Below are 27,142 nucleotides of genomic sequence, written 5' to 3'. Positions count from 1 at the left end.
TTAAATACAAAATTGCTTTACTTATAAATGCCTAAGAATACTTGGGAAGAACCTGGAATACCAGGAAACAAATCAAAAAAATATATTTATTATAACCATTATTTGTTTTAGTAATATATGGATCTGGTTGGGTAATCGCAGATAGGCATTTTCCTGGGAAAAGCTTCAAATGCTAGTGGCCCGTGCAGCTAATACAGTCTTACTTATCCATCAGCACTGGACTCCTGAGAGATACAGGTTTTATAGCCTTAGCATAAGAGCATTGTACACTTCTTAAAGCAGGCAAATTGAGGTGTGAAGAAAGGGTCTTCTAGGTTCTCCTTCAGAGTAGATGTCTCATGTAAGAAAATATTCTTAACTTTTTTCACTTCAAGTCATTCCATTTTTGCCCTTATAATATCTAAGGACTTAGCAGAAACTTGGGTTATAAGAAGCACTTCTGGGTTCTGATGGACAGTGAAACTGTTGGAGTGGATTCCGGGGAGACCAGTAGGGAACTGACGATGCACAACAGGAGCAGTAGGCAAGGGTGGAAGTGAAGTGGGATAAGTTATAAAAATTTATTTCCCTACGAAATAATTGCACAAGCTGTGTAAACATTTCTTACTAAAACAAAATACTCTGACACACAAGATTGTACATTTCCAGTGGAACACTCACAGTACAAGATGCCCGTGTTTTCTCTTTTCAGGAGTAAAGCAAGGAGGCAGCAGATGAGTGCTCCCCTAGTTACCTTTGGCAGCAAGCTTCTTCACATTCCCTGGCTGCTCCATGGGTTTTTAAAGCAACATAAAACACAATTAAATACTAAGCCAGGTGAGCAGAATTCTCAGCCATCAGCCTCTAGTTTCTGCATTAGTCTTTTGTATTCCACTTCATCTCAGTCACTCACACACTCACACTCATGTGCACACGGCAGCTTCGGCTTGGATACTCCAGTGCAGTGACTATAGCAGACACTAGCTGCTAAGAACGTGTTTGTCACAATCAGTTGTGGACTGTATGGAGTAGAAAAACCTCTGGAGTTTGGTTATAGTTACCATAATTTATGGTTAAAATTAAAAACTTCAAAGGATGGGATAACATTCAGAAATCAAACCTCAAGTCAAGCAATCACACATATTTACAATATGTACAGTCTCTCTTTTAGAATGGGGAGAGGTGTCTAGACAATTTTATTAGAAATTTCCTGAATGTGGGCATTTCTAGTCCCTGTGATTCATAAAGCAAATCTGCTGACTTGGCATTAAGACCCTAAAATAGTGTGATCAAACTGATATATATATATTATATATATATAATTATAATAAGGTGTTTGCAGAAATAACATTTACAAACTGTCTATACAGTACACAGTACTAGTACATAGAAAATAGATTCTAACTTTATAATCCCCTTTGTGTAAGGCAAGACTGAATCTGTCCCCAAATTTAGTCAGCCAGAGGTACAAGCAAGAAACAGTGGTCCAGGAAAGAATGACACAGGTCAGGTATCTGGGTATTAAAAACCTGGAGAAATTCCACTGGTTATCTGTGCTGCGTCTGGCTCACTGGATACATCAACTACATTTCAGAAGCCACTCTGTTACGTGGCAGCTACCCCAAACAGCTTTGGGAGAGTCCAGGATAAAGGTGGAGGACTGCAGCTGGACTAGGCCCATTTCTGTGGTACTTACAAAAGAATGTATATTAATACTCGATTGCATGCTATTGCTATTCAAGCAACAGCAATACAAAATATACAAGACAGATCACAGATGGTTGCAATGTACCCCCAAAGATTTTGCTTAAGGATGATGTTACACAAGACTTGGGGGGCAGGAACACACACGGTCATTGGCGGATGTAGACGTCTCTGTTCCACTCGCCAGCCTCGTTCCTTCTCTTGGATATTACTTCCCCTTCCTTGTCACAGTAGCGATCCTTAGATTTATGCCGGCTTCGCTGTTTGTTGCACTCGTGGTCCTGCTCTCGACCCACGTCCCTAGAGCGGTGGCGAGACTCCCTGTGTCTGTGGCCATTGCTGCTGTGGGTCTCGTCTCTATGGTTATGTTCACGGTGTGGGGCATAGTGGTCCACATGTTCATGTGAATAGTCTTCCTTTGGCTCCACATAGGCAGAGTCTCGGCTCTCCTGGGTTTCAGAGTCAAATGTCTCTTGCCTAGAGAGGCCTCGACCTGTCCCACTGCGGTGGTTTTGGTGTGTGGCTGAGGAGGAAGAACGATGTTGGGATTTCTTGACTGGTTCCAGACAAGGTTCTTCTTCAGCTTGGGAAGCAGACCGGGGAGCAGAGCGATCAGTCCTCTGATCACCTTGAGAACCCTGAAGAAAAGGAACACATGAGGGCATCAACTAAGGACAGAACCTAAGGAACTTGAAAGTGTAAGTCCATCCCTTTGAAATACCTAGAATGCTGAAAGGAAGCCTAGCTTAGGCACTTTTTGAAACATTTGGCGGCACTGCTTAAATTGGACTTGTGTTCATGGTAACATTTCATTTTAATGATGGGGAAAGAATGTTCTTTTATAGTCTTTTGTGATTCTAGTACTAATACAGGTGTCTTATACCATTTAACTACTCTGCTTGAGTAGATTAAAACTCATTAAGATGGGGCATTTAATGGACAGGTACTACTCTAGAACCCTCCCAAAGGAGACAGTGTCCTTAAGTCAGCTGCTAACTTTTCATTCTCCTGCCTTAGCCTCCAAAAAGGCGAAGATTATAAGCAAGTGGTATAACATGGAGCTAAGTACTGCTCCTTTACGTCAGTTATTAAGCCCTTTGGGCTAGCGCACTGTTACGGTTTTGGAAGCAGGACCAGCCAGAGAACTTGCTGAGGTTTTAAACACAGAAAAGCAGAGCAAAAAGGGTTTGACTGCAGCCTGTCTACCACCTTAGTTACCATGCGGTTAGTGGGCTTCAGAGGCTGAGCTGTTGGGAGTGTGTTCAGTTTACAGGTACACAGCTCATACTAGAGAGACTTGGTTAAATGGTACACATGTTTCTTAGTTTGGTTAGCAAAGGATAGTAGAGCAAGCATGGAATTACCTCTCTGGGATTGAGTCCCAGAGAGCAAGCATGGAATTACCTCTCTGGGATTGAGTCCCAGAGAGCAAGCATGGAATTACCTCTCTGGGATTGAGTCCCAGGGGTGTCAGCTCAGGCAACCTAGATTCCCTATGAAAACCATAAAAGGAAGCTCTCTTACCTGTGAATTAGAGGCTAGGGTGGGGCTCATAGGTAAAGTTGAAGTGGCTAAAGTTCGGCTAAGGAGAGGGTTGGGGAGGTTACTGCTGGGTGGATGGGTGGCCTTCCAGTAGGCCTCCAGATAGTCGGCAAGATGCTCACAAGCATCCTCAAGCTGGTTCTCATCCAAGATCACATCAAATGACTCCTGCTAAAGCAAGCATTTCAGATAGAACATAAATGCAACCCAGGACCAAGCTCCCTCTCCTCCCCAAACCTACAACCCAGGACCAAGCTCCCTCTCCTCCCCAAACCTACAAGTAGAGGAGAGGCCTTGCCCATTGTATTTGTTCTTGCCCTGTTTTCTTCTTTTCTGTTGGCTGAGTCTCTTAGCTTATGCACGTGTGTCACCTCAAATCCTTAATTAAAACACTGAATGGTGGTTAACTGATTGCCCAAAAGTGGACAGTTGTCAGCATGATTGGTAAGGGCAATGTACAGGAGTTATTATCATTTGTGAAAAAAACACACAGATACTATGGTTGAAAAATCTAAACCGTTTAGAAGGGTGCTTATTTTTGATACAGATTGCAGGAAGTTCTGGAAGCTAATGAGACAGGATTAGGTCATGCACTTTGGCAGAAGTAGCTCAAACTACTGACATTTTGACATGACCCAAACTTCACAGTTCAGTGGGCAGGAGAGATCCTTTACTTTTGAAGATTTAAAGTATGTTAATTTCTAGATCAACAATTTTAAATCAATCCAATCCAGAATTATAGCTTTTGAAATAGTTGTACTTTAATGAACACTAGCTGGGATCTATAGTCTCAAAGTATATAAAACTAGGAATGTATTTCTGGGAAACTTCCTGGTTAAGATAACTCACTTGGTAAAAGTGCTTTCTGTGCTTTCTCCAGAACCCATGCCCAAACTAGATGCATAGCATTGCGCTTCCATAATCCCAGCACTCCTACAGGAGCATAGGGCACAGGCAGGAGAATCTTGGAAATCAGCTAGCCTGGCGTACACACTGGCCAACAACAAAAGACCTTGTCTCAAACAAGACAGAAGGTGAGGCTGACACCTGCAATTGTCCTCTGACCTCCATGTAGCCGTGGTAAGCTAGCTCACATCTGCATTCTTATATATGAAAGTCAATGTTTAGTTTGACATGATCCCAAGTCAATTTCTCAGACACCTGTTAAGAGGAGACAGTTTATTCCCTGTGGCTAGATGTGGATAAAAACCAGACTCCAAATAGGTCCATCTTACAAACCACAGTCCTGTATTAGAAAGTGAGGCCTGCATAGGATGTGTGTAGCATTTTTGAAAGGGTGATCATTACCTGGCCTACAGATGCTCAAAATGCATGGTCACATAGGCTGTGACATACTTTACTTTTTTGAAATGAATGCCATTGTAAGTAAGGAGGAGTATCTTCCCACAGTATGTAATTGCAGTTTTTAAAATGTGGGTCTGATCTCTTCAGCTGTTTGCACTATGTAGATAACTTACCGGAGGACACTGGGCCAGTTTATCAGCTGCTACCATCTGGACATTGAGGTGTTTTGCTTGAGATTTCCCTCGAGATTTTATTAACCTTTGTAAAACCTGGAAAAGGTAGGGATTTGTAACATGAATATCTGTGCTCAGGTAGGCTACGGGGTACACTATGAACTCCTTTATAATATATACAGTAATATAATACATGGATGAACAGCATATATCATTGAGAAATAGAATACAACAGAGATTAATGTTTGCAAGAGACTTATGCAAGAATGTTAATTTGGGGATTAAACACTAGTATAAAACTGATGCAGAGTCTTTTTTTCTAGCCTAACAGTTCTCAAACTTTCTGCCTCAGGACCTGTTTAAGTTTAAAAAAAATTATGAACCCCAAAGGGCCACTGTTTGTAGGAAATATTTCTAATATTTATCAGAAATCTTAGCACTGTTAATTCATTCAAAAACAAATCTAGCACATGTTAATATAAATTACTTTTTAAGAAACCTTTTATGAGAATAATGCTTCTATATGCAACTTGCTATAGTGTACAGCTTTCTTGATAGCTGTAAAGAGAACATTACAGAGTTAAAATAAAGGGGGTTGTGCCTCTTCAGAGAGTTGGTGACATTCTTCAATGCTATACTGAAGATGAGTAAGTTTATTCCTTCCCATAAAGACCTGTGGCCAGGAAGACTCAGGAGCCACAGGGAACAGCTTCATGTACCAGACAAGTGCAGTCTTGTGGTCTGTACTGCAATATGACTGGACCTTTCACTATGCATGCTGTGTGAGGTCATTCACGGTATTCTGTATCTTCTACACATTTCCATACTTCATTGTTTACTATTAGTATTGTTGGCAACAAATGGTTCTTCTGAAGTGTCAGCAGATCTTTCCTTCAGCAAAATCAGTCAAAGTACGTAAGTCTGAATGAGCACAGTGGCATTGGTGTTGCTCCTTGAGACAGTTCACTCTGGACAGTAGCTGAACATTTTAGTTCATTACACAGGGTGTCAAACAGTTTGTTACTACTGCATCAGGACATTCTTATGTGGAACTGTGAGAACATAATGTGTTTGCTGCTACATGCACTCATGCTTGGACCCCCACAGCTTTAGCACCATGTATGCAGATGCCACAGTGTGGAAAGGAAGCAACTTCTTCATTTTATCATGGAAGCGGCTTCCACATTACGAGCTCTCTGAAATCATTCAGTGAGCCATGGCCCACACTTGAGACCACTGCTCCCAGCTATAACACTAACCATGCTCATACTTCTCTTCAAACTTCTTGACTAGTATGGATTTTTTTCAAAAACTCTATGTCCGTAATAAAGGCATAGCCGGTGACTACTGAAAACCAGAGCAATAAAACACATTGCAGTAATTTCTGAATATAGAAAAACAGTGGCAACCTCACTTACCTTAGGAGAAGAAATCTTTACATACACTATAATAGGGGCCAAAGAGGTCTTACTGAGTTGAGCTGGGTGATTGATCGTATCTGCATCAAGGACTACCAATTGTAGTGTTCTTGCAAGTTCAAAAATCCTTTCGATTTCACTCTGAACTTCCGCTGTAAAGGTTAAACAGAGTTAATTTTTTAAAAGGACACATTTTTAAACTACAGTAAGCTGGAATAAAATGGCACACTATTTCTTTATCCAAAGAGTCAGCTGCTATTTTAATGATTATACTCAATATGACTGATGAAAGGCAAGGGCTAGTCCTCACACCTGTAGTACTCCAGGAATTGTTCTTTCAGCTAGCACCAAATACACCACCTTTCCTTGCACATGAGCTTACCTCATGTTGTTGGATCATCCGTTAATAAAGATGTCCAACATAAAAAGAGAGAGATGAAACTTGGCCCAAACCATACTTCATACTTTCCACCAATGAAGACATGGTCTTAACGGTAATAATCTGTTCAGTCCATACAGTGCTACCTGTAAGTGTGTTTTCAGGGTTGACCGTTTGGTACTGGTGAATGAATTGGCATGTTCTGCCCTGGGGAGGACTACCTCTCCCATTCCCAGCTTTCCTCAGTTGCTTATAGTTCTTTGTGTGAACCTTCCTCCATCCAGTTTGTTATGTTCATTGTTATTGTTCAGCTCACATTTGGGCAGTCATGTTCCTAGGAATATATATGTATATACATATATGGTTTGTAAAAAAAAAAGAAAAAAAGAGGCCATGAATTTAAAGGAGAGTAGGGGAGGGTATGTGGGAGAGTTTGCAGGGAAGAGAAATGTAATTAAATTAAAATCTCAAGAATTAAAAAAAAAAATGGCCTTGTAACATGCTTCAAAGTGCAGTTTCCCACTAGAAGCAGCGCGTAAAATTATATAAATGGTATCAGGTCTTCCACTCTGCAAAGATTCCACTACAGGACTTCCTAGTTGAACATCTGTGATAATGGGGGATACTTTCCACTCTCTGTGTGGTGGCTGCTAGCCATGGGTGGGTACTCAGCACTTAAAAATGTAGCTATTCTGAATGAAAAACTGAATTTTTTAATTAATTTAGTATTGAACTGTAAAGCACATGTGGCTTGTAGTTCTGAGGGTGAAAGGTCAAGTTCACTGGATTCCTTCAGACCAGCCAGCTAGTGCCTGTGAATGACTTCATTTTCTTTGATTCATTTATATTAATAGCAGAGCATTCCCGAAGATGGTTTTAACTCACCTATTCTTCTAGAAAAGGCAAGTCACTAACTGTCTGCATCAAATTCTTTACTTGGATGCTTTGAGAAACCACAACCTACTCACTTGAGATACTAACTTCAAAATAATGTTTGCTCAGATACCTCTGATACATACAGTCTTCTTACAATAAATACTACATAACACATCTGATCAACCTTTTAAGTTTACTAATTTATAAAAAATACAGGGAACATGCCAGGCGGTGGTGGCGCACGCCTTTAATCCCAGCACTCGGGAGGCAGAGCCAGGCAGATCTCTGTGAGTTCGAGGCCAGCCTGGGCTACCAAGTGAGTCCCAGGAAAGGCGCAAAGCTACACAGAGAAACCCTGTCTCGAAAAACCAAAAAAAAAAAAAAAAAAAAAAATATAGGGAACAGAATTGGATAAATGATAACAGTGTAACACAGTCAGCAAAATTCAGACCATCAGAAACTTTCAGAATAAGTAGCCCAGTTTTTCAAGAAAAAAAGTTTTATGAAAAATGAGACATTTGAAACACTGAAATACAGTATATAGACTCTATCCTATTAAGATAGTAGTTTATATATTTGTAATGAATAAACTTGGTAAAAACATGTCTGCGTTTGCTTACCAATAATCTGTGGGTGGGAGGTGAAGAGTCTACGTACAACAATCTTTAGCTTTGCAGCTACCTGATGAAAGTGTCTCCAGCACTATATATCTACAGGTGTCACTGTCTAGGATGTCATTTCCTCCCCAGGGCCGTCCTTTTATCCAGTGAAGCCCTCCTCAATTTATTCTCTGCTCCCTGGGCTCATGAGCCACTGACCAACTATCTGTGATTTCTAGTTCATTTATATATCTTTTGTGTCCTTTGCTTCTATGACTCTGGCACCTAGAATACTGCCTAGCAACCGTTAGTTCCTTAATGCCTTAAAAACAAGCTCCTTATTGTTTTACCTTGCCTCTTAATGATGTTCCTTATACCTCCCTTTTCTTTAGCCAAAGTGACGTATGTTTTCCAGAAGCTTCTTAAAATTGCCACTGTCTCAAATCATCACCTTCTCAACCACTTTCCCTTCTACATGCTTTCAAACTTTGAATCTCAGCTCAGGATACTTCCTGTGAAAACCTTCCCCGTGCATGGCCTACAGCTACTGCAGCATTAGCTCTTTGGCACTGGGTTCAGCTCAGGAACACTGTGTTCACTCTGTACTCCAGTGACTCTTATTTGCCTTATTGCTGTTCTGAGCTCCTGCACCCAGCCAGGCTTTAGCACGTTATTTAGTACCTATGCTCAATAAATACATGGAGTAGAAGAGGCATTTAAAAACTGCACAACCAATAGTTGTAAAGCCTTTTAGTTGGTCACTGTAAATAAACTGCTTGACTTTGTTAATTGGTTAAATCTATGAAATGATAATGTAACAATTTTCTCAAGTATCAGATAAAATAAGAGATTACTATAAGCAAAAAGTATCACATTTTCCTTCTTAAGAAAGAACAGTTATAAGAAAGAACAGTTATAAGATGGGGTATCACTGTGTGGCCCAGGCTACTTTCCGCCTCATCCTCTGAAGTGCTGAGGTTAGAGGTATGTGCTACCATACCTACATCCCTAATATATTTCCAGACCTGTTTCACTAAAGATTCACCACTGAGGGCTTATTAGGAGACAAATTGAAGTTTTATTTTATGTGTTATGTCAACATGCATGCAGGTGCCCACAGAGGCCAGAAGAGGGTATTGGATCCCTTGTAGCCAGAATTACAAGTGGCTGTCAGCTTCCTAGTGCATACTAGGAACTGAATTCCAGTTCTCTGCAGGAGTAGCAAGTGCCCTCATTCATTGAGCTATCCTTCCAGTGCCCCAAAACAGTTTTATAAAGTATTACTAAAAGATAAAATGTTACTATGTTTCTCTATTTATATAATTATAGTTCAGAGTAACTGAGAAACTTGTATTCTTAAAACCTGCTTCCCAAAGGCTTTACATATCTAACATAAAGAATTAAGTGAACCTAAACATGTCCCACAACTTTTAGAAGTATATAAAACCAAAAGCCTAACAATATAATAGTTAAGCATACCAGTAATTAAAGCACCAAACACATATTTCAGCAAGCTATAGTAGCTGCTAGAAGTTCTGAATTTTATCTTACTGTATGTTAATAAACAATTTCCAGTCACCTCTCTATAAATCTGTAAATGCATCAAAGTCCCCATGCTGGTTTTACAAATAAAAATACTGATGCAACTCAGAGGACAGGACAGACAACTGACTTCTGTTTGCTCTGTTATCAGCCTCAGCATGTAAATCATAGTTTTGAATATGATTTCATCACGGATATAACTGTTCAGTGAACATTTCTGAGACAAACCACACTGCTGATGGCAGGTGGAATGTTCTGACTTAAGTTATCTTAATAATCTACACTGAAATCATTAGGACTACAGACTGTTTACATCAGTTTTTCTATATGGTACCTGGAGTTATTCTCTATTCAGATCTGCTCACTGTTACTATTAGGTAAGGAATATTTAAATAGCTTAAGCTCATTGTTATTGACTGACTTACCTAAGCTTGACCTTGTGTTGGATCTCTCTATTATTGCATGCTTACTGGGATTGTTTAACACTGAGCGTTTGGCGAGGGAGATATCAGCAGTGACTCTTGTGATGGATATCCTGTTGGAGAAAAGAGAAAACCCTAAGGTTCTTAATCGAATAAAACAGAAGTACAGGTCCAAAATTTAAAGGATGGTTGATATATAAGTATACACATAAGGGGCTAAAGAGATGGTTCAGCAGTTAAGAGCATTTGTTCTTGAAAACTCAGGTTTGGTTCCTCACACTGACATGGTAGTTCATAACCTTCTGTAACTCCAGTTCTAGGAGATTCAATGTTCTTCTGACCTCCATGGGCACCAGGTACACACATGATGTACATAACATACATGAAGACAAAACACTCATACACATTCAATAAATATAAACTTGAAATACACATGTGTAAGTATCAACATATATCTATATTCATACACATACATATATGTTTCAAAACAGACTTATTAGGACAAGCAGTTGTTTATTATGCACCTGTTTTGCCTAACATTTACTGGTTGCTTACCAAGTCTGACTAAATTGTCCCTGAAACTTGTAAGAGATCCACATTTGCTGATGTAAAATAAATAGAAAGGAAATTACAAGCAGCCTTATCTAAAACTTCGTGTTACTGTAAACAAAAACAAAAATTACTCTTAAATTGAACTGAGATTCCTAATTCTGTAGTCTCAGTGCCTTTACAGTGCTGTGACATTCGTGAAGAAGACAGCCTTCAGAGAACTGAGAATCTAGTGGCGGATGGAGAATGAACATAGACCCTAAATGATGACAGTATGATATGCGGAGCACGTGCAGTCTATTATGACAGCAGTGATGAATTGAAAGGTTTCACATGGGGTAGAACTAAAGCAGTAGTACATGGGAGCTGAAAAGAGGAAGCAGCTTGTACTTGGGAAAGTTGAATATTCCGGGAATATTCAGATAGGCAGTAGGAAAACTGAGAAAAACGGAAGGCTTACAGTATCCATGAAGAAGCCGGTGACAGTAAAACCACAACCCAGAGGCGTGGTTTAAAAGTCTAGCCCAAAGTCAGAGCCCCTAGAGCATCAAGTGGCCTGATAAGAATTATCTATTTGGTGTAAAGCCAGAGACTTATGGGAGTAAATCAGAGGGCCCCTGACTAGGGGGCTGTAGGCAGAAAAAGAGGGGCTGGGAACATTAGATGGCGAGGGGAAAAAACGATTCTGAATGTTGAGTCCTCCACCTACTTCTCCATCTTGGACTTTTGGAAGCCCGGCTTATATTTATTCTTTTATATCCTCTAGGTGTCAGAAAGGAGGATGCTCCTCTGGACAAACAGCAGAATGACTAAACTATGTGCACCAGATGTCTCCTCTACAGATTACTCAGCAAGAATGTCCTACAGGGAAACGAGAAGCCAACAAGCCTCAGCTATGAGCACATACTTTCTGCTTATGCCTGTTTGCCCTTTTCTTAAATATAAGAGCAACACTAGGGACCTCTGTAAATGTCTTACAGGGGAGGCTATAAAAGAAACAACCATTAGTAAATACATATGAAGGCTAAATTATGTTCATAGAACTGAAACATAATTTATTTTTAAAAGCTCAGGATAAGATTTTTGGAAATTTTTAAAAAATGACAGTAGAAATCAAAAGTGAAAGGATGGAATTAAGGGCTTCTCTGAAAGAATTAAAGCAAAGAAACAAAAAATAGGAAAGTAAAGTTTGAAAGTTGAAGAGTTGCCCAGCAGTTCAAACCCCATATAGTTATAAGCTAAACAGTTAATTCCAGAATAAGAGTCTGTATTTTTATATTGAAAGCACCTAGCACTGATTAAAATCCATACCAGACATAAATCCCATCACACCAGGAACCAAAAAGCTTCCAGAGGAAAACAGAGCAAGAGCAACAATGGGGCTAGACAATAACAATGCAACAGCCTTCAGAATCTCCTGACCATGTCCAAGTGCCAAAGGGTACACTTGCCATCTCAGCACTTGGAAGGATGAAGCATGTGGACTTCTAGTACAAGGCCATCCCCAGCTACGTAGTGAGACCCTGTCTCAACAACAATAAAACCCGTAACCATCTACACCATCAGTTAAGTAGGTTGATTAAAGACCTTTTTAGACATTCCAGAAAATCATTTTAGGGATATGATTGAAGGATGTGTTTGGCAGAAATGGAAGGATGAAGGTTGAGAGATGACAGGAGACTGAGGATAGAGGAGCACCAACCCAACAGCCATTGGAAGAAATCCCCAAGGTACAGTGTACTGGGATGTTAACACAAAACGCTCTCATGTATTTGGGGGTGAGACGGTAAGGTGGAGTGGCAGCGCTGGGGAAGCTCCAGCTGTACATCCCATAATAGGATTCTTTTTATGCTGAGCACAGAGAACACATAGCTACTCAAGTCATCATTCCTACAGTACATGTTTACAGAATACCTGCTGTATGTTCACTTGGGTTGGGTATGTTTATCTGGGCAACATAGTAAGATGACCTGACTTCCCCCCTCAACCCCCCCAAAACTCATTAAAGTTTTATAGAATTTAAACTTTTATGGAGGAGCCAAGATGGCAGAGAAGTAGGCAGACACCTGATGTCGGTGTGGCAGGTCCCATTTAAAAATTAAGGCAGGTTAGTGAGGATGGAGATGAAACAGTGTGGAGGGTATCACTTCAGTGTTCAGAAAGTTTGAACAGTCCATTAATGTGGCATGTAGATTTGGAAGGAAGGAGTCATGTGGATACTGAGGGAAGAGGATTCCAGGCAGAGGGAAGAGCGGGTACCTAAGTGAGAAGCATTGGTACCACGTGATGCTGATGACCAAAGGGCTAGTTGTGAGCCTCCAGCAAGCTCCTGCTACTCACTGGGAGGCAGCTGCCCTGTGATGGGGACCATCAGGGGGATACAGTGGTGACACATGTACTACCTGTGTGGTAGGCTTTCTAGGCTGCATAATTATCGTTGCTTTGGATCTGCCCCCAAGTAGTTGAAAATCTAAGGGCAAAATTTCTGGAGATAATTAGGTTTAGACTAGTGGTCCTCAACCCTCGCAGAGTATCTAAATCATCATACAAGCATGTAATGATAGATTCCTTCCTATATCTTAGCCTCCGAATTTGGTCCAAGTCAAAATAGGATATAGACTCTTAGGAAGGTTGCTGTTCTAAGGACAGAGGGGGAGAGAGATGTGGAATTGCAGTGTGTGTGTAAGGGGGCGGGGGCTGGAGATGAAGAAAACTAGTGCAGTGGAAACTCCATGGAGTCTATGAGAGTGACCCTAGCGAAGTCTCCTAGTTATGGCTATCTTCTATAATCAGGCAAGGCTTCTAGCAGTGGGGCTGGAATGTCAATCCACCCACAAAACCACCTACGTACAATCTGCCCTGCCTGCAAGATGTCCTGGGGTAATGGTGGTGTAAAACTTGTGGGAGGGGCCAACCAAGGACTGGTCCAACTTGAGGCCCACAGCACAAGAGAGAACCCACGCCTAACGCTGCCTGGATGACCAGGAACCAGAGGCAGGACATCCCGGAGACCCAGGGTAGAACCAACATGAATGGCCAAAAAAAAAAAAAAAAAAATGAAATGATTCTTAATGATACTCTGCTATTCTCATAGATTGGTGCCTAGCCTAATTGTCATCAGAGGGGTTATCATCCAGCAACAGATGGGAGCAGATGCAGAGACCCACAGCCAAACACTAGGTGGCGCCAGAGGAACCCTGTAAAACGGGGAGGGAGGATTGTAGGAGCCAGAGGGGTCAAGGACACCATGATAAATATGGCCCACAGAAACAACTAAGCAGGCCTCACAGGGGCTCACAGAGACCAAAATGACAAACACAGACCCTGTATGGGTCTGATCTTGGTGCTCTGAATAAACCTTATGGTTGTATAGCTTGGTGTTCCTGTGGGACTTCCAACAGTGGGAGTAAGGTGTGTCTGACTTTTTTTGCCTGTGCTTGGGACTCTTTTCTTCCTACTGGCTTGCCTCATACAGTCTTGATATGAGAATTTGCACCTAGTCTTACTGTAATTTAGGCCATGTTCAGTAGATATCCCTGGGAGGCCTGCCCTTTTTTTTTTTTTTTTTTTTTTTTGAGATAAATGGAGAAGTTGATGGGGGAGAGAGGAAGTATGGGGAGGAACTGGTAGTAGTGGATGGAGGGGAAACTGCAGACAGGATGTAATGTATGAGAGAAGAACAAAATAAGAAAGGATATACTCTGTGTCATGTAGTTCTTCCTGCTGCAGCTTCCTAAGTACTGGAACTACAGGTATATGTCACTAAGCCTGGTCTGTCCTCAACCCCCATCAAGTGTACTTCAGATAATTCTGTTCTGTAGACCAGATATAAAACTATTAATTTTGAAGACATTGTCTCACATCTAAATAAATTTCCTACACCAGAATATAAAGTGATGTAATGTTTCCCAGGATTATTGATTTCCAATAAGACTCCTTCACAGAACATTCTGACAACAGTGTCTAATATCCCTGTAGCAATTCAGTACACATTCCACACATTTCAGGGCTGACAACTGACATTTGAGAGTCACCAGGGAAGAAAGCCAACTTCACCCCAGATGGTAGCTTGCCTTCTTCACTACTTCCTTGTTAATGCACCTGTTATTGTCCTGAAAGTTACAATGATTGCTTTGCTTACATGGCAAAAACAGGTTATGGCAGGTCCAGCTGCTCTACATGCTGCTGGAAGAAGAGGATTTACCAGCTCCTCCTTAATGTGACACATGCTGTTTCACAGCCCACAGTGATTTTGACTGGTCTCCAGAGCTCCCACAAATGATCTTAACTGTGAGGGCTTAATACTACAATTCTTGATAGCCTAGAACCTTGGCATTGCCAACATTTCCCATTGTACTCCTCCCTTGTGGCCTTAACATTTTAAAAATATAACTCATTCAGTGAATTCTAAAGAGTACTTAAGTTCTCTTTTAGACTGCCCTGTGCACACACCTATTAGGCTTCTGACAAGTTCCCACTCTGTCTTGCTTTGCCAGCATTAAAGACACTTACTCTGGATATGCTTCCATAAGTGAACGTGAAATTTTTACATCCTTTGAAATTCTACTTTACTTGGGAGCCCTTAATTCATGGTCACAGGACCAGACTGTTGAAGAGCGGTTCAGGATGGGCAAGGCAAGACCATCAGTAATACACATGAAAATACTTTTTGCTACAGGCTGCAGCAGAAATATGAAGTAGAAATTCTGCTGATTATGACAAAGCTATACCTGGAAGAAGCTAAGGGCCTTCCAGAGGATTAAGCCAAATCTCAGGGAGTATTTGGTGTTATTCAGCGTTTAATATATCAGCTGTTTCCTGCAATGAATTTCATGTGTGCTCATAACTTCCCCCAAGAACTTTTAACAATGTATTTTATCTGAAATACTTCTCAAGCATCCTAGACCAAAAAGGCAAACAGACCAACCACTGTCTCCTGAATTAAGGTAAACACCCTTATGGAGATACCCCCTAGCATAGCTTTGTTTCTTGTGCAAGTGAAGCTCAGACTCTCCTTCCTCTGAGCCCAAATGGCATTCCAGAACAATTGACTCAGAACAAAAGGGTTTTTTGCATACCAGGTGCAATGAGACTTTGAGGCAGGTTTCCTGAAAAGCCATAGGGCAGAGTTTTTGCAGATGGTAGGTGGATTGTATTGGGCACCAGAGTAGGAGAGGAAGGAAAGAAGATGGACAGAGGAACAGACAGAGAGGAAGATAAGGTGGTGACGTAAAGAGCCTAGTTAGAACTAGGACTGTAAGAGGACAGGAGGTGAAGGGACAGAGAGGAGCTAAGCATGAGAACAGAATTGAAGCTGTGTAGATAGAATTTTGTCTCAGAGGAATAAAGTAGATGGATGAAAGAGCTCAATGTACTTAAATTCATTCCCTCAGGTTACCCCTGCTGCTGTTCATAGCATCTTCCCCGGGACTCTCAGAGAAATCTCCTCAGGGCAGGCCCCCAGAAGAAATTTCAGTACCTTTTGTCTAGAAACAATAGATTGACCCTACAATCTGTTATTTCATTTATCCTCTTCCCAGATAAAATAAATTTGGCTATGTGATTCCATAGAAAATAGGTCTGAGATCCAGATTCATAAACACTCAGGGTTGAACAGAAGTAGTAAGTTTGTGAATCCTATTGTCTATTTTTTGCAGTTAGAAAATGGCAATGAGGGTTGGGGTTTTAGCCCAGTAGTAGAGCGCCTGCCTAGCAAGCACAAGGCCCTGGGTTCGGTCCTCAGCTCCAGGGGGGGAATGGCAATGAACACATCATTCATAGACATCATAGAGCCCACTTCAGCAGAATTTGAGGGTTATGCAGATAATTCCAGATTGTGATAAATGAAAGAGCCAAAAACAATGAAATAAAAATCATTTATAGGACCATTTGAAGCCTGTCTTGCCTGGCACAAATGATGAAATACTTGATAAAGTTTTGCAATACTCTAATGGCATTTGGCTCTGTAGATGTTTACTATAATGTCTTCTGTACTGTTGAAACATAGCTGCTGCCCCTCTATTTCCTTCAGTCCTTCGCTCTATCACACACGGTATCAGTTGTGCTATAAAAATTTCCCTTCCTATGTCAGAAATGATTATATGTGTAGGCATTGTCTACACAACACTGTATAGAAATAGAAAGGATGCTGAAATCTACAAATATGATCAATTGTATTTTTGGTGTTAGCATAAAGAAAGAAGAATATGGCAAAGAACCAGATTTATCATGTGAGAAATGAAAATATGCATGCTAGTGCTACATGCTCTCGGGTTGCCTGTTAACTAGTCTCAGTTTAAACCTTGAGGTTTTACATTCTGGATTCTTACCATGTTTCTGATGGGCTAGAGTTGGCTTGGTGTTTATTATGACATCCATTGATTATTTGATTCATCTGTCTTTTAGCAGTTATACATGCTTTCTGTTGTCTCTGTGATTACAGGAAATAGTTTCCTTCAGTTCTATTTGTTCTAAGTAGCTATTTATCATGTGAGTGTAGTATGTTTGTGTCTGGGATACTGTAGCTCTTGTACCAGTGTCCATAAGCTAAACTTGGCTTGACCCCTGCTAACTAGCTGCGCACTCTGTGTGATCAACTGGCCATACCACTCCCCATACTCTTATATTCACTTTCTCCCTCTTCCAGAAGACTTGGACCATTTTCTCTCTATGTAGATCTTTACCCTCTATGTAGCTGAGGTCCCTGCCTTTTTTACTTTTTTTTTTTTTTTAAGTTGAGGAGAGAAAGGATTGAGTCCCATCTCTTGGCCAGGATGTTTTAGTTATGCCCCATGGCTATTAATGGCAATATCCTGTAGAGGTCCTCGGAGTTCTCTAGTTGGCTTGCTTTATTACATCATTCCTTGGTACCTTCATTTCCTTTCCATCCTCTATTGGCCACGCCTTCCTCTGATTTAGTTGGTGAGATCCTAGTAGATTAAAAACCTTTCTGGACAGTAACATCCTCAAATCTGTTGATTACTCCTTTCTCTGTACTACCTGTACATTGTATACACACACACATGCTGGGATGCTCTTGTATTTATATTCTGTTTGGCTATACAAGTTTCAACTTAAAATTTGCATACAGGGAGCCAGCAAGATGGCTTAGTGGGTAAGTGCACCAGCTGCCAAGCCTGAGGATCTGAGTTCAATCCCCAGGACCTACATGATAGAAGGAGAGAACTGACTCACATACACATATGCACACATGCAAATAAAAATAAATATTATGTAATAATTATTTAAAATTTGCATATGGGCTCTTCAGAGGCAGGGGCAATGGCTTCAATGTGTCTGCATTTCTCTAGCAAATAATATACAGCAAACACCAATTCAGCACTCAACTGTCATTTTCATATTGAGTTTCTACAGGCATGGAGAGTACCAGAGTTCACAAAACATTAAATACTCTGCCTTCACATTCTTGTTGGAGAATGGTAACAAAAAATTGTCTTACACAAAAAAGAACATTAGAAAAATGGAGAAGGAAGAGAGGCTGGGTTACCAGGAGAGCATGTGAAGAAAAAGTTCCTACCAGAGAGAACAGCAAGCAGACACTGATGTGGACATGGAGCTGGCTGGCTGGAGCACACATAATGCTAAGGAGTGAGTGTCAGATGCTGGGAAGTGGAAGGCTAAGGCAGAGAGATGCTGCCAGCCACCACCATGAAAAGTGAGATGTAAGGTACTGGTAAGCCACGAGCCACGTGGCAACTTATAGACTAATAGATATGGGTTAATTTAAGATAGAAGAACTAGATAACAAGAAGCCTGCCACGGCCATACAGTTTATAAATAATATAAGTCTCTGTGTGTTTATTTTATAAGTGGGCTGCAGGACTGCGGGGACTTGGCAGGACCTGGAGAGAAGTACTTCAGCTACAGTCAGGAGAATCTAACTGGAGTGGATAGGAAAGTTGAAGGAGAGCAAGTACAGTATGAACAACCCAGTGAGATCTCTAGGAAGAAGGGAAAACTTAGGTATCCGGGTGGGAGGTAGGAGGGATGTTAGGTCAAGTGTGAAGAGAAATGACTACAGCTAATGGCATCTCCATTGGGACAAGAAATACTGATGAAAGAAGGATGTAGGTGAGAACAATGTCTGGGTCGTTTGAGTGGGAAGGAAATGAGGGATGTGGTCTAGTGCCCAGGTGGTTGTGGGTTAAGTTAACCATTGCTAAGAGAACCATAGGAAGGGGAAATGAAGAATATTCAGACAGACATGTAAGCAGGGATAAATGTAGTAGGGCTCACTCATGTCTTCTCTTGGCTTCTAACCCTCCAGCCTCCAGAAAGAATCTAGCTATGAGACCTAGTCTGGCCTTATTCCTCTGCCTCAGGTCAGGTGCAGGTATGTGTCAGTCCCTGCTTGCTTTTTTTTTTTTTTTTTTTTTTTTTAAATGAAGCAAGAATATAAGTTCACTGTAGGAAAGTGCAGAGAGAAGAGGTTAAAGGTCGATGAGGGAGAAGATGGTAGGAAAGTCTTTTGGAAAGGTGGGAACGTGAATAGAAGAAGATGTGCTCATGGTATCTGGGCAGCAGTGAGGACCAGTGGCTCCTGAACTGAAGGAGAGACAAAGACCAGAGGTGGGGCCACATCCAGCTCCCAGATATAGGTGCTGTGGGAGGCCAGCTCCCACCTTTCAAAGGGTTCCTATGAGGAGGAGAGAGGGACAAGAAACTTAGATAGAAAGATAGCAGAGAGGAGACAGAAACACAGGATAGCTTCGGGAGGACCTGGATCAAAACCCAATGGTCCCTTCTGCCTTTTTGAAAGGGCTTTTTATAACAATGCCAAGGGGCGGGGCAAAAGACCTCCTCCTTGCTAGATCAAAGCATACCATACAGCAGATACGTCCAAACACCTGGTAACCACACCCATGGCCAAATCATCCCCTTATGCCATCCCTGCTGGGTAAAGCAAGCTCAGATTCTCGACTCTTAAGTTCTCACTAGGAAACTTGTGTGGGTCTCTACAAAGTGCAGGGACTGGAATATCCTGGGATGAGGATACAATGCAAACACTGGGTCAGATTGCACTAAATGAAGCCTACTTCCTGTCATAGAGAACAGAAAACAGTTGACTCTGGGGATCGACTATCTACCCCACAGAATTTGACCATCTTGAAGACAAAAATGTCCAAAACCAGCATTGTGGACTACTTACCGCCCTTCAAATCTGTGTTTTAAAAAATCGAACAGTGCTTTTTGCATCATATCTGTAACCTGTAATTGGATAATAAATTAAAATGTGAGAAAATCTGAGGATTAAAAAATTGTTACTGATTATGAGAACCAATTTCACTTCTCATCATTAACATTTAAAAACCTGAGCATTATATTTGGAAGAAGTGTGGTTACCACATTTCCTGTTTCCAAGCCCTAATGAAACAACCAGATAAAATTTCTGAGCTTATGATGTTTTAGTGACAAGAAATTACTTTCAAAGGCTTGCAGTGTTCTCCATTTGATATTGTTTCCTGGATATGGTGAGTTATAGCTAGCAGGAGTATCCAAGGCAACCTTCAGGAAAGCAGAGTAGTGAGCAAACTATACCACAGCCTGAAAAACAACATGTTTGGCTGCTGTGAGCAAAGCTCAAATTCACCTCACACTCACCTCATACCCCTTCAGAGAAGGGCCCACTAGGACCACTGGTCGCATGGAAGGTACCACATCATAAGGAGGAGTGTGCTCTGTCTGCAGAGAGAGGAGACATTTTTAGACTTCTCAAAGGCAATGGACCTAAATACTTTAGGCATAAGGTACTCCTTTCTAAACTCTAATATATAAGACACTGATTTTTCAGACATTTAAATATTTCCATAATTGCTTCTTTTCTAAGTAAATAAAACCAATTAAAGATTGGTAGCTTTCTTTTCCTAAGGTTCAAGTTACTGAATAATCTCTAGTTTCCTTGCACACAAGCTACTTGGTAGAACAAACAGAAACATGCCCAATGCAGACTAGGTGCTTTAGGCTCAACTGTACATGGCTTCTTTGCTCTCCAGGTACACTTGGACTTTCTGAAGAGTTGAAAGGATGATGGTTAATTATGGAAGAAAAATTCCTGTTAGCTTTGCATATGAGATGTTGGTCTTACCTGTATAAACCTTAGTTTCCACACACTGTGCCTCTCACTACCAAATGCTTAGAATTTCCACTGAAATTAGAGGAAGCAGCAATTGGCATGCATGCTTGCTTCTTAACAGTGATAATCATCACTGTTCACAGCTTCAGGACTAATGCTTTGGAAATTTTGACCTTTGTTTTTTGGCATTTATAAAACTTCTCAAATCAAGGTTTATGTGCATTGGAATGAAGGTGAATGATTTTCATAATTTTATTTGACCATGCTTCAGTGGCTTCAAAATGCTTATTACTGCCTTGCATATCTAATATGTTTTTGAAGCACATATTAGCTAGTTTCTGCTCCATAACTGATTCATACCTTTTTAGGGATACTTTGTTTGTTTGTTTGTTTGTTTGTTTAGAAGAATAGGGTAGAAACTAAATTTTATTGCCATTTCTAAAACTATCACTTTTCAGCTTGTTTTTTTTTCAAATAAAAATTTGAAACTTGGGTAACATAATTTGCTTGATGAAATTTAAACTAGCTCTGGTAACAGGCTATTGTAAAGTGATGGAGAAGTAACCTTTCTTAATGCATGAGGGCAAGAGATAGGGCTTCGGACACTGGATGAACAAATAATTTACTCTTGTTAAAGACGCATGAGCTCTGTAAGACACATCCTCCATTAAGGAGCATCTGAAAAATGTATTTTAAACATGGCATATACCAAAAGAATTTTAAGAGTTTGATCAACCGATGTGCATGCAATGTTTGCACCATTCTGTCACTAAAAACCATTTGACCGTTGCTTAAAACACTCATCACAAACTTGATGTATTCCTATGTTTCTTTTGCTTATGGAGCTATTTAGACACACATCAAATTCAACAGCGTCCACATGAGCTTTCGCCAGTAGCTGTAGACCATATAATCAAAGGGGAAAAGATAGTACTGTTAACTGGGACGTTCACCTTTTACTGCTCAAAGTTTTCCCTAGCACTCAAAGCTTCATTTTAATAGACATGATAAAGATAAAATACATATTTGAATGAAATTTTAAAAATTAGACAAACACAATACAGTGACAGCACAAAAGGCAGACAAGCAGCACTCTAAAAGCAACCTAAAACACGGAAGACAATTGATGTGGACTCGCACACAGCCAGCTCAGCTCTCCTGTCTAAACTCCACATTATCACAGAATAAGGAACACGAGAGTGAGCATCAGTGCCGCAGGCATCAGAAGCAGATTTGTTAAGTGACTGGATCTCATAGCACATGGGTTTGTACTGAAAATGCCTGGAAACCACATCCTTTTGATACTGGAGTAAGAACACCCCTTTCACCATCACCAGTAGGGATATAAATTGCACACAGTGTAAGAACAGCTATTAAGAAATCCGAGTGGCCCAGTATTAGACAGTACTTTGGTTCCTTCAGTCTGTGACTGCCAACTAGCAAGGGTTACCCGTGCTGGCCATCAATCAGCTTCTCTATCAGCAGGGGCAGCAATAGAAATTACCTTATTTGATGGAATATTGGTACTCCATGCCATATTGCTAATGATAACATTTTTATCTGTCCTTTTTGGCTGAGCTATTTTTGTTTTGCACCTTTAGTGGAAAAATTAGGATAAACTTGTTCAATGTTTTGAAACTTACAGGCAGGTGAACTGCAAAATACTCTCTGATGAACATGGTCATATCAATGTTGCTACTTGAAGTCCAGAGTGGCTGAGTAGTGTTGACTGTCTGAGAAACACCTGCATTTACCTAGCTGCAAGCTTCAGCTGTGGTGACAAGGACAGACCAGAGAGGTGGCCCACTCTTGTGGAAGATCATCAGGTTGGGGCTTTCTGTGTCAACACAGGTGTTTAAACATGTTTTATTTGTGGAGGTAAGACTTTTAATTTTCTGAAAGTCTAGGGAAGAACAGATTTTGCTTCATATATAAGTTAAAAAGTACCCACGCTTGTGCCAGACTTGGTAACAATAGGGAGTATGAGTCTGAAAGGATAACGGCTTGGAAGGTGTTATGTCAAAGGAGAGGAAAAAAAAATGGAAATAGGGAGGGCTTTTAAAAATAGTGCTACAAAGCAATGAAACAAGCCGAGAGGAAACTTGTATACAAAGAGGTCTTGGGAATTCCCTGGAGTTTCCAGTCAGGGTACAGCATCGGTATATCATCTTGATTGGCCAAGGAAAAAGGCTCTACATATGGCCAGCAGCCCCATTGTCTAAGAGGTGAGATGCTGAAATCTGACTGATGGAGAAGGCAAGAATATTGGGAGAGTGTTTATATATGACAATAGGAAAAACTCACAGTAAACCGCCAAAACAAGCCTGTAGTTTTCCACTGGTCTTGTTCATCAGCAGATTTTGCACCTAATGGATTAGAAGTTTAAATACTGACTGAATTAAAAATTGAATAACCTTTTTTAAAGCACAAGCAATGTATCTGGATATTATAAATCAGAATCCAATAACTGCCTTAATATGCTTTATTATAAGTTATGCTTCTGGCAAAAAGAGAGACAGACAATAAAAGCATGTACAACTGAGGTGTGTTGTACAGCATGGCCAGTGTTGGACATCCTTGAATATTTAAACAAAGTCTCTTGTGGCAGATATTATTCCATCAAAAAGGATAAGTATTGTAATGGCATTTCAACAGGCCACTCACTGAATTTAGGTGGTGTAAGATACATGGATTCAGTTAGCTGTTGATAGGCTGTTTTAGGACCCGGATGACTGTACTTAATAAAACTGAAGGAACTGATGCTAATGATGCCAGTGACAGGAAAAACACGGGTATGTCAATGTGGACTTACCGATTTCTGCTTCTGCTTAGCTACAGCAGCATGGAAAAGAAACAAAGAATAACAGAGCATGCGTGTTATTGGCTTGTCAAAGGACGCAGACAATCAACAGGACTGGAAGTGTGACGCAGTGCAGTTGAGCAAGTGGACAACAGGAGCTGGGAAGTCTGTGTTACCTTCTTAAAGAAGGGCATTCTTTTCTCTTTGGAGTGGGGTGACGTTACACTGTTTGCACTGGGCTTAGGGGAGCGGTGGTTTGCTGGAATATCATTCTCTTCTGCATCTAAGCCAGTAGCATCTATGTCTATAGCTATATACAGACAAACAATTCAAAAGTCATCAGGTGGATATGAGAGGAAAAGTAGGTTATAAAGAAAATAAAATGAAAGCAAATAGATTAACCACTGTAGAAGAAGATTTATCATGAGTGAGCAGCGTATTACAGAACAAAATATAAACATAAAACATTAAGGATGCAATGCAATCGAATTTATCTAGACTGAGAGATACCCTTGGGATAACTGTTTTTCGCACAAGTCAGTTTTGTGCTAGATTTCCTGAGTACTTTTAGAGAAACATTTTTTACTGTTTCAAATGTTGATATTCTTCATATTAGCTTATAAATGTAAGATACAAAGCATTTGGTCTCACTTTGTACAATGTCTTAGAGCTCAGCTCTTAGGTAAAAGACAAGTGCTTTGGACACATTTAATGTGATAGGCCTCAGTCTTCTCATTTTGTTTGATTTTAATGTTAGGAGAAAGGGGACCACATAAAAAGTTTCATCAAAATTATAGCAGACATTTGAGGAAAAGAGACTAGAAAGCCCTTAATCCAGGCAACACCCAGGAAGTCATAAAGAAGACAAATGATTGTTAGGGTGTTCTGGGATGGGCAGGATTGAAATGAGTTCAAGTTAGTGTGGGTGCTCTCAGAGAGCCTGATGGAAGACCGATGGGAAACAACAGATTAATGAAATCATTATATCAAAATCAGTTAAGATTTGTGTGCTTTCCAAGCCTCTGGGGCAGAATGCAAGGTCCCAAAGGCACAAGAGAACAGGCCTCTTCTTTCCTCATGAATAAAATAAAGGTTCCAAGTTGGTTGCTTGACATGTTTTCACTTCTGAAATTCTTTTACCTGAAAATATAGCTCTAAAACTAGACAATGAAAAAGGCTGCATAATTTCACTTTCAAGTTTCTGCAATCTTTCTAATATGAAATTGCTATAAAATTTTATCAACTACAGAAGCAAGTGGTAAGTTACAAAGGTCAACTCAAACACTTGGTTTTTAAGACTTAGAAGCTAAACCCACAGAATGAAAGGGGCTTGCTCTTGGCAGCGTTCCTGCCTTAGAGCTGTACCCGTTCCTGCACCACACTGCCTTGTGGGCGAGGTGCCTTCACCATCTGAACGCATTCTTTCTGTTCCTTTTACTTCTCTGTTGCTCATGTCCTTGGGCTCATGGTTCAGAACAATATCAGATTTGAACTTGCTAGGCAATTACTTTATGGGTGAGATTAGGTCAAGCAGAAGAAAAGAAAATTTATTCATCCCATTAAGCCTCACGCAAAATATGTTAACTCTCAAACAAATTCCACATTGTATTGATATAAGGGATAACCAGTTAGAGTAACAGTTTGATACTTAGGTTCAGCTCCCATGCCCTGTGATACACAAGCTGAGCTGAGGGTTACAGAAGCCTCTCCTGGCCTTTTCAAAGGACCCGAGATCATCTGAGACAGCACATCATTCTGCAGGTTTGCAGTTTCTGTGGTCTGAGAGGTTTCAGACTTGAGAACAGGGATTTTCTGTGTAGTAGTTCAGAAGTCTGTGAAGGGGTGAACACCTGACTTATCTGCACAATGTTGCAATTATCAGCTCTGGTATTTTATGGGTAGGGATTTCTATCCTATGCATACTAATTAGTTACAAGTTCAGACCTTGATCTGCAGAGGAATGTCATAGTCATAGGATTTTCAGACCAACTTAGATTTTTACACCGCACTATAGCTTTGCTCATGTTGGAAGGTTTCTATATGGTGCTTCTTGAGCAATATTATCCTGAAGAGAATGTGAAAGCAGGTCTTGAATCCCAACAAGGAAGTATGCTGTTACAACTTCCAGACATGAAGGTGAGGATCTAGGCTACTATTTCATTCTTCTAATAATAGGTCTTAATCAACATCAAATCTGCTTCCTTTCTGGTGATGTATTCCCATCTACTTCATCGTCCCTACCTTTCCCTGGGTTTATGAAAGCCACATTTGAGGAACAGTACCCTCCAAGAACTTGATTGGAACTGAGACTAAAACCCCTGATAAATGCGAGAGTTCATAGACCTTCATGATGGTGGCATTTCTGAATTGAATTTTAGGATTTATTCACTGAATCTCATCTGTTATGGTCATTGGATGGATTTGTTTTAAAAGGAAATTCATGAAATGGATTTAAACAGGAAATTCATAAAGAATGGAAATGCATACAGGTCTAGCCCTGACAAGGATGAGCTATTCAGCCCCCTATAGAGAGCCTGAGTTCCAGATGGAAGGTGACCTGCACCTCAACACCAAGGGCTCCAAATCCCTTTCCAACTTAGTACTTGGTGACTTTTTGTTTAAATTTAGGTCTAGAAGTGTTTGGGTTCATTCTGAAACAGAATTCTAAAATGTCACATTCAGAACACATTAAGAAACATGCTTTTCAACTCTTCAGTTTTCTGTACACTTCACTGAACTCAGATAATTCTCCTCCTGAGAGATGCTACCCACTTTTAATTACATACTTGTATTCCCATACTCTAGCAAACACTAGCATTTACGTGGGGAAAAGGTGCTTCCACATAGTTTAAACTATTTTATTATTCTTCACTATTATTTACTTCTTGTCTCATTCCTTATTTATTTAGAAAACCTTAGGAACATATTTTAGCTTACTCTTAGAGCTTGGGTCAAGTCAAGCCAAATTCATGACTGGGGTCTATGCACAGGTATAATGTGAGGTACTATTGTGCAGTTGGAGACTACCTCATTGTGTATATGGGAATTGGAAATTACTCCTTGGTCTAGCAGTGAGTTGGGAATTATAGTTGGGACCTCTGGTAAGCAAAAGAGATGAAAGTTACACTTGTAGACCAGTCTACATTTGTTATGGAGCAGTTAGTTGTCTTTGGAAGTAGACTTGGAAAATTTTCTCTGGAATTTTCTGAAGATTCCCTTTAGATCCATTGAGCTATTGATATGAAACTCATTACAGAGCTTAGATATTCTGATAGTACATCGTACGTTTGGTTTTATCTTCAGTCCACTCAGTCTCAATGTTGATTTTTAGTAATGATGACATGTGACTCCAAAATTAAATACTATTTTGCATTCACACCAACTGACTTGTTCCCCAGTACAAAGGCACTTTTCAGCATTTTGTTAACACCAATCAAGGTTGTGTTATCATTAGAGGACATGGAAGAATTCTACTTGTCTCCAGCAGGGGCTTTATCACAATCTGATATGACTTCTTCCCATGTTAGGGCCCTCATGACAGTCTTCAGATATAGCCTTTTAGAATGTTAGGTTATCTTTAAGGGCTAGAGAGGAATTCCTGTAACTTCACATGTTTGAGCAAGGGCAGGAGTGGACTCCTTCCCTTGTGCATACAGAGATTCCTGACTCCTCTTTCATCATGGTAGACACATGCCCCACATTAATACTGCAGGCCTTCAGTGTCTGCTCTGAGCAGACTAGCTTGCTTAATTTTCTGTGGC

At 40.5% G+C, this 27,142-nt stretch overlaps 1 protein-coding gene across 2 annotated transcripts in view; it reads right to left on the bottom strand.

The window, feature by feature from the left end:
- Nucleotides 1-541: 541 nt before the first annotated feature.
- Nucleotides 542-27,142, bottom strand: part of Cacnb2 (calcium voltage-gated channel auxiliary subunit beta 2) — a 367,430-nt gene continuing 340,829 nt past the window's right edge. Inside the window, exons 7-14 of one of the 2 annotated variants that reach the window (XM_059263616.1) lie at nucleotides 23,558-23,691; nucleotides 20,110-20,190; nucleotides 19,658-19,716; nucleotides 9,943-10,052; nucleotides 6,122-6,273; nucleotides 4,704-4,799; nucleotides 3,208-3,393; nucleotides 542-2,321 (exon numbers count right to left, since the gene is read on the bottom strand). In XM_059263616.1, the coding sequence (XP_059119599.1) occupies nucleotides 1,833-2,321; nucleotides 3,208-3,393; nucleotides 4,704-4,799; nucleotides 6,122-6,273; nucleotides 9,943-10,052; nucleotides 19,658-19,716; nucleotides 20,110-20,190; nucleotides 23,558-23,691 (1,307 nt within the window). In that variant the 3' untranslated portion in view covers nucleotides 542-1,832. Of the gene's footprint in view, nucleotides 2,322-3,207; nucleotides 3,397-4,703; nucleotides 4,800-6,121; nucleotides 6,274-9,942; nucleotides 10,053-19,657; nucleotides 19,717-20,109; nucleotides 20,191-23,557; nucleotides 23,692-27,142 lie in introns of both variants that reach the window. The other variant, XM_059263615.1, reaches the window with a different exon arrangement.

This window comes from Peromyscus eremicus, chromosome 5, assembly GCF_949786415.1.
Source record: "Peromyscus eremicus chromosome 5, PerEre_H2_v1, whole genome shotgun sequence".
Lineage (NCBI taxonomy): Eukaryota > Metazoa > Chordata > Mammalia > Rodentia > Cricetidae > Peromyscus > Peromyscus eremicus.
Note: the sequence above shows the minus strand (reverse complement) of the source record. Positions and strands in the feature narration are given on the sequence as shown.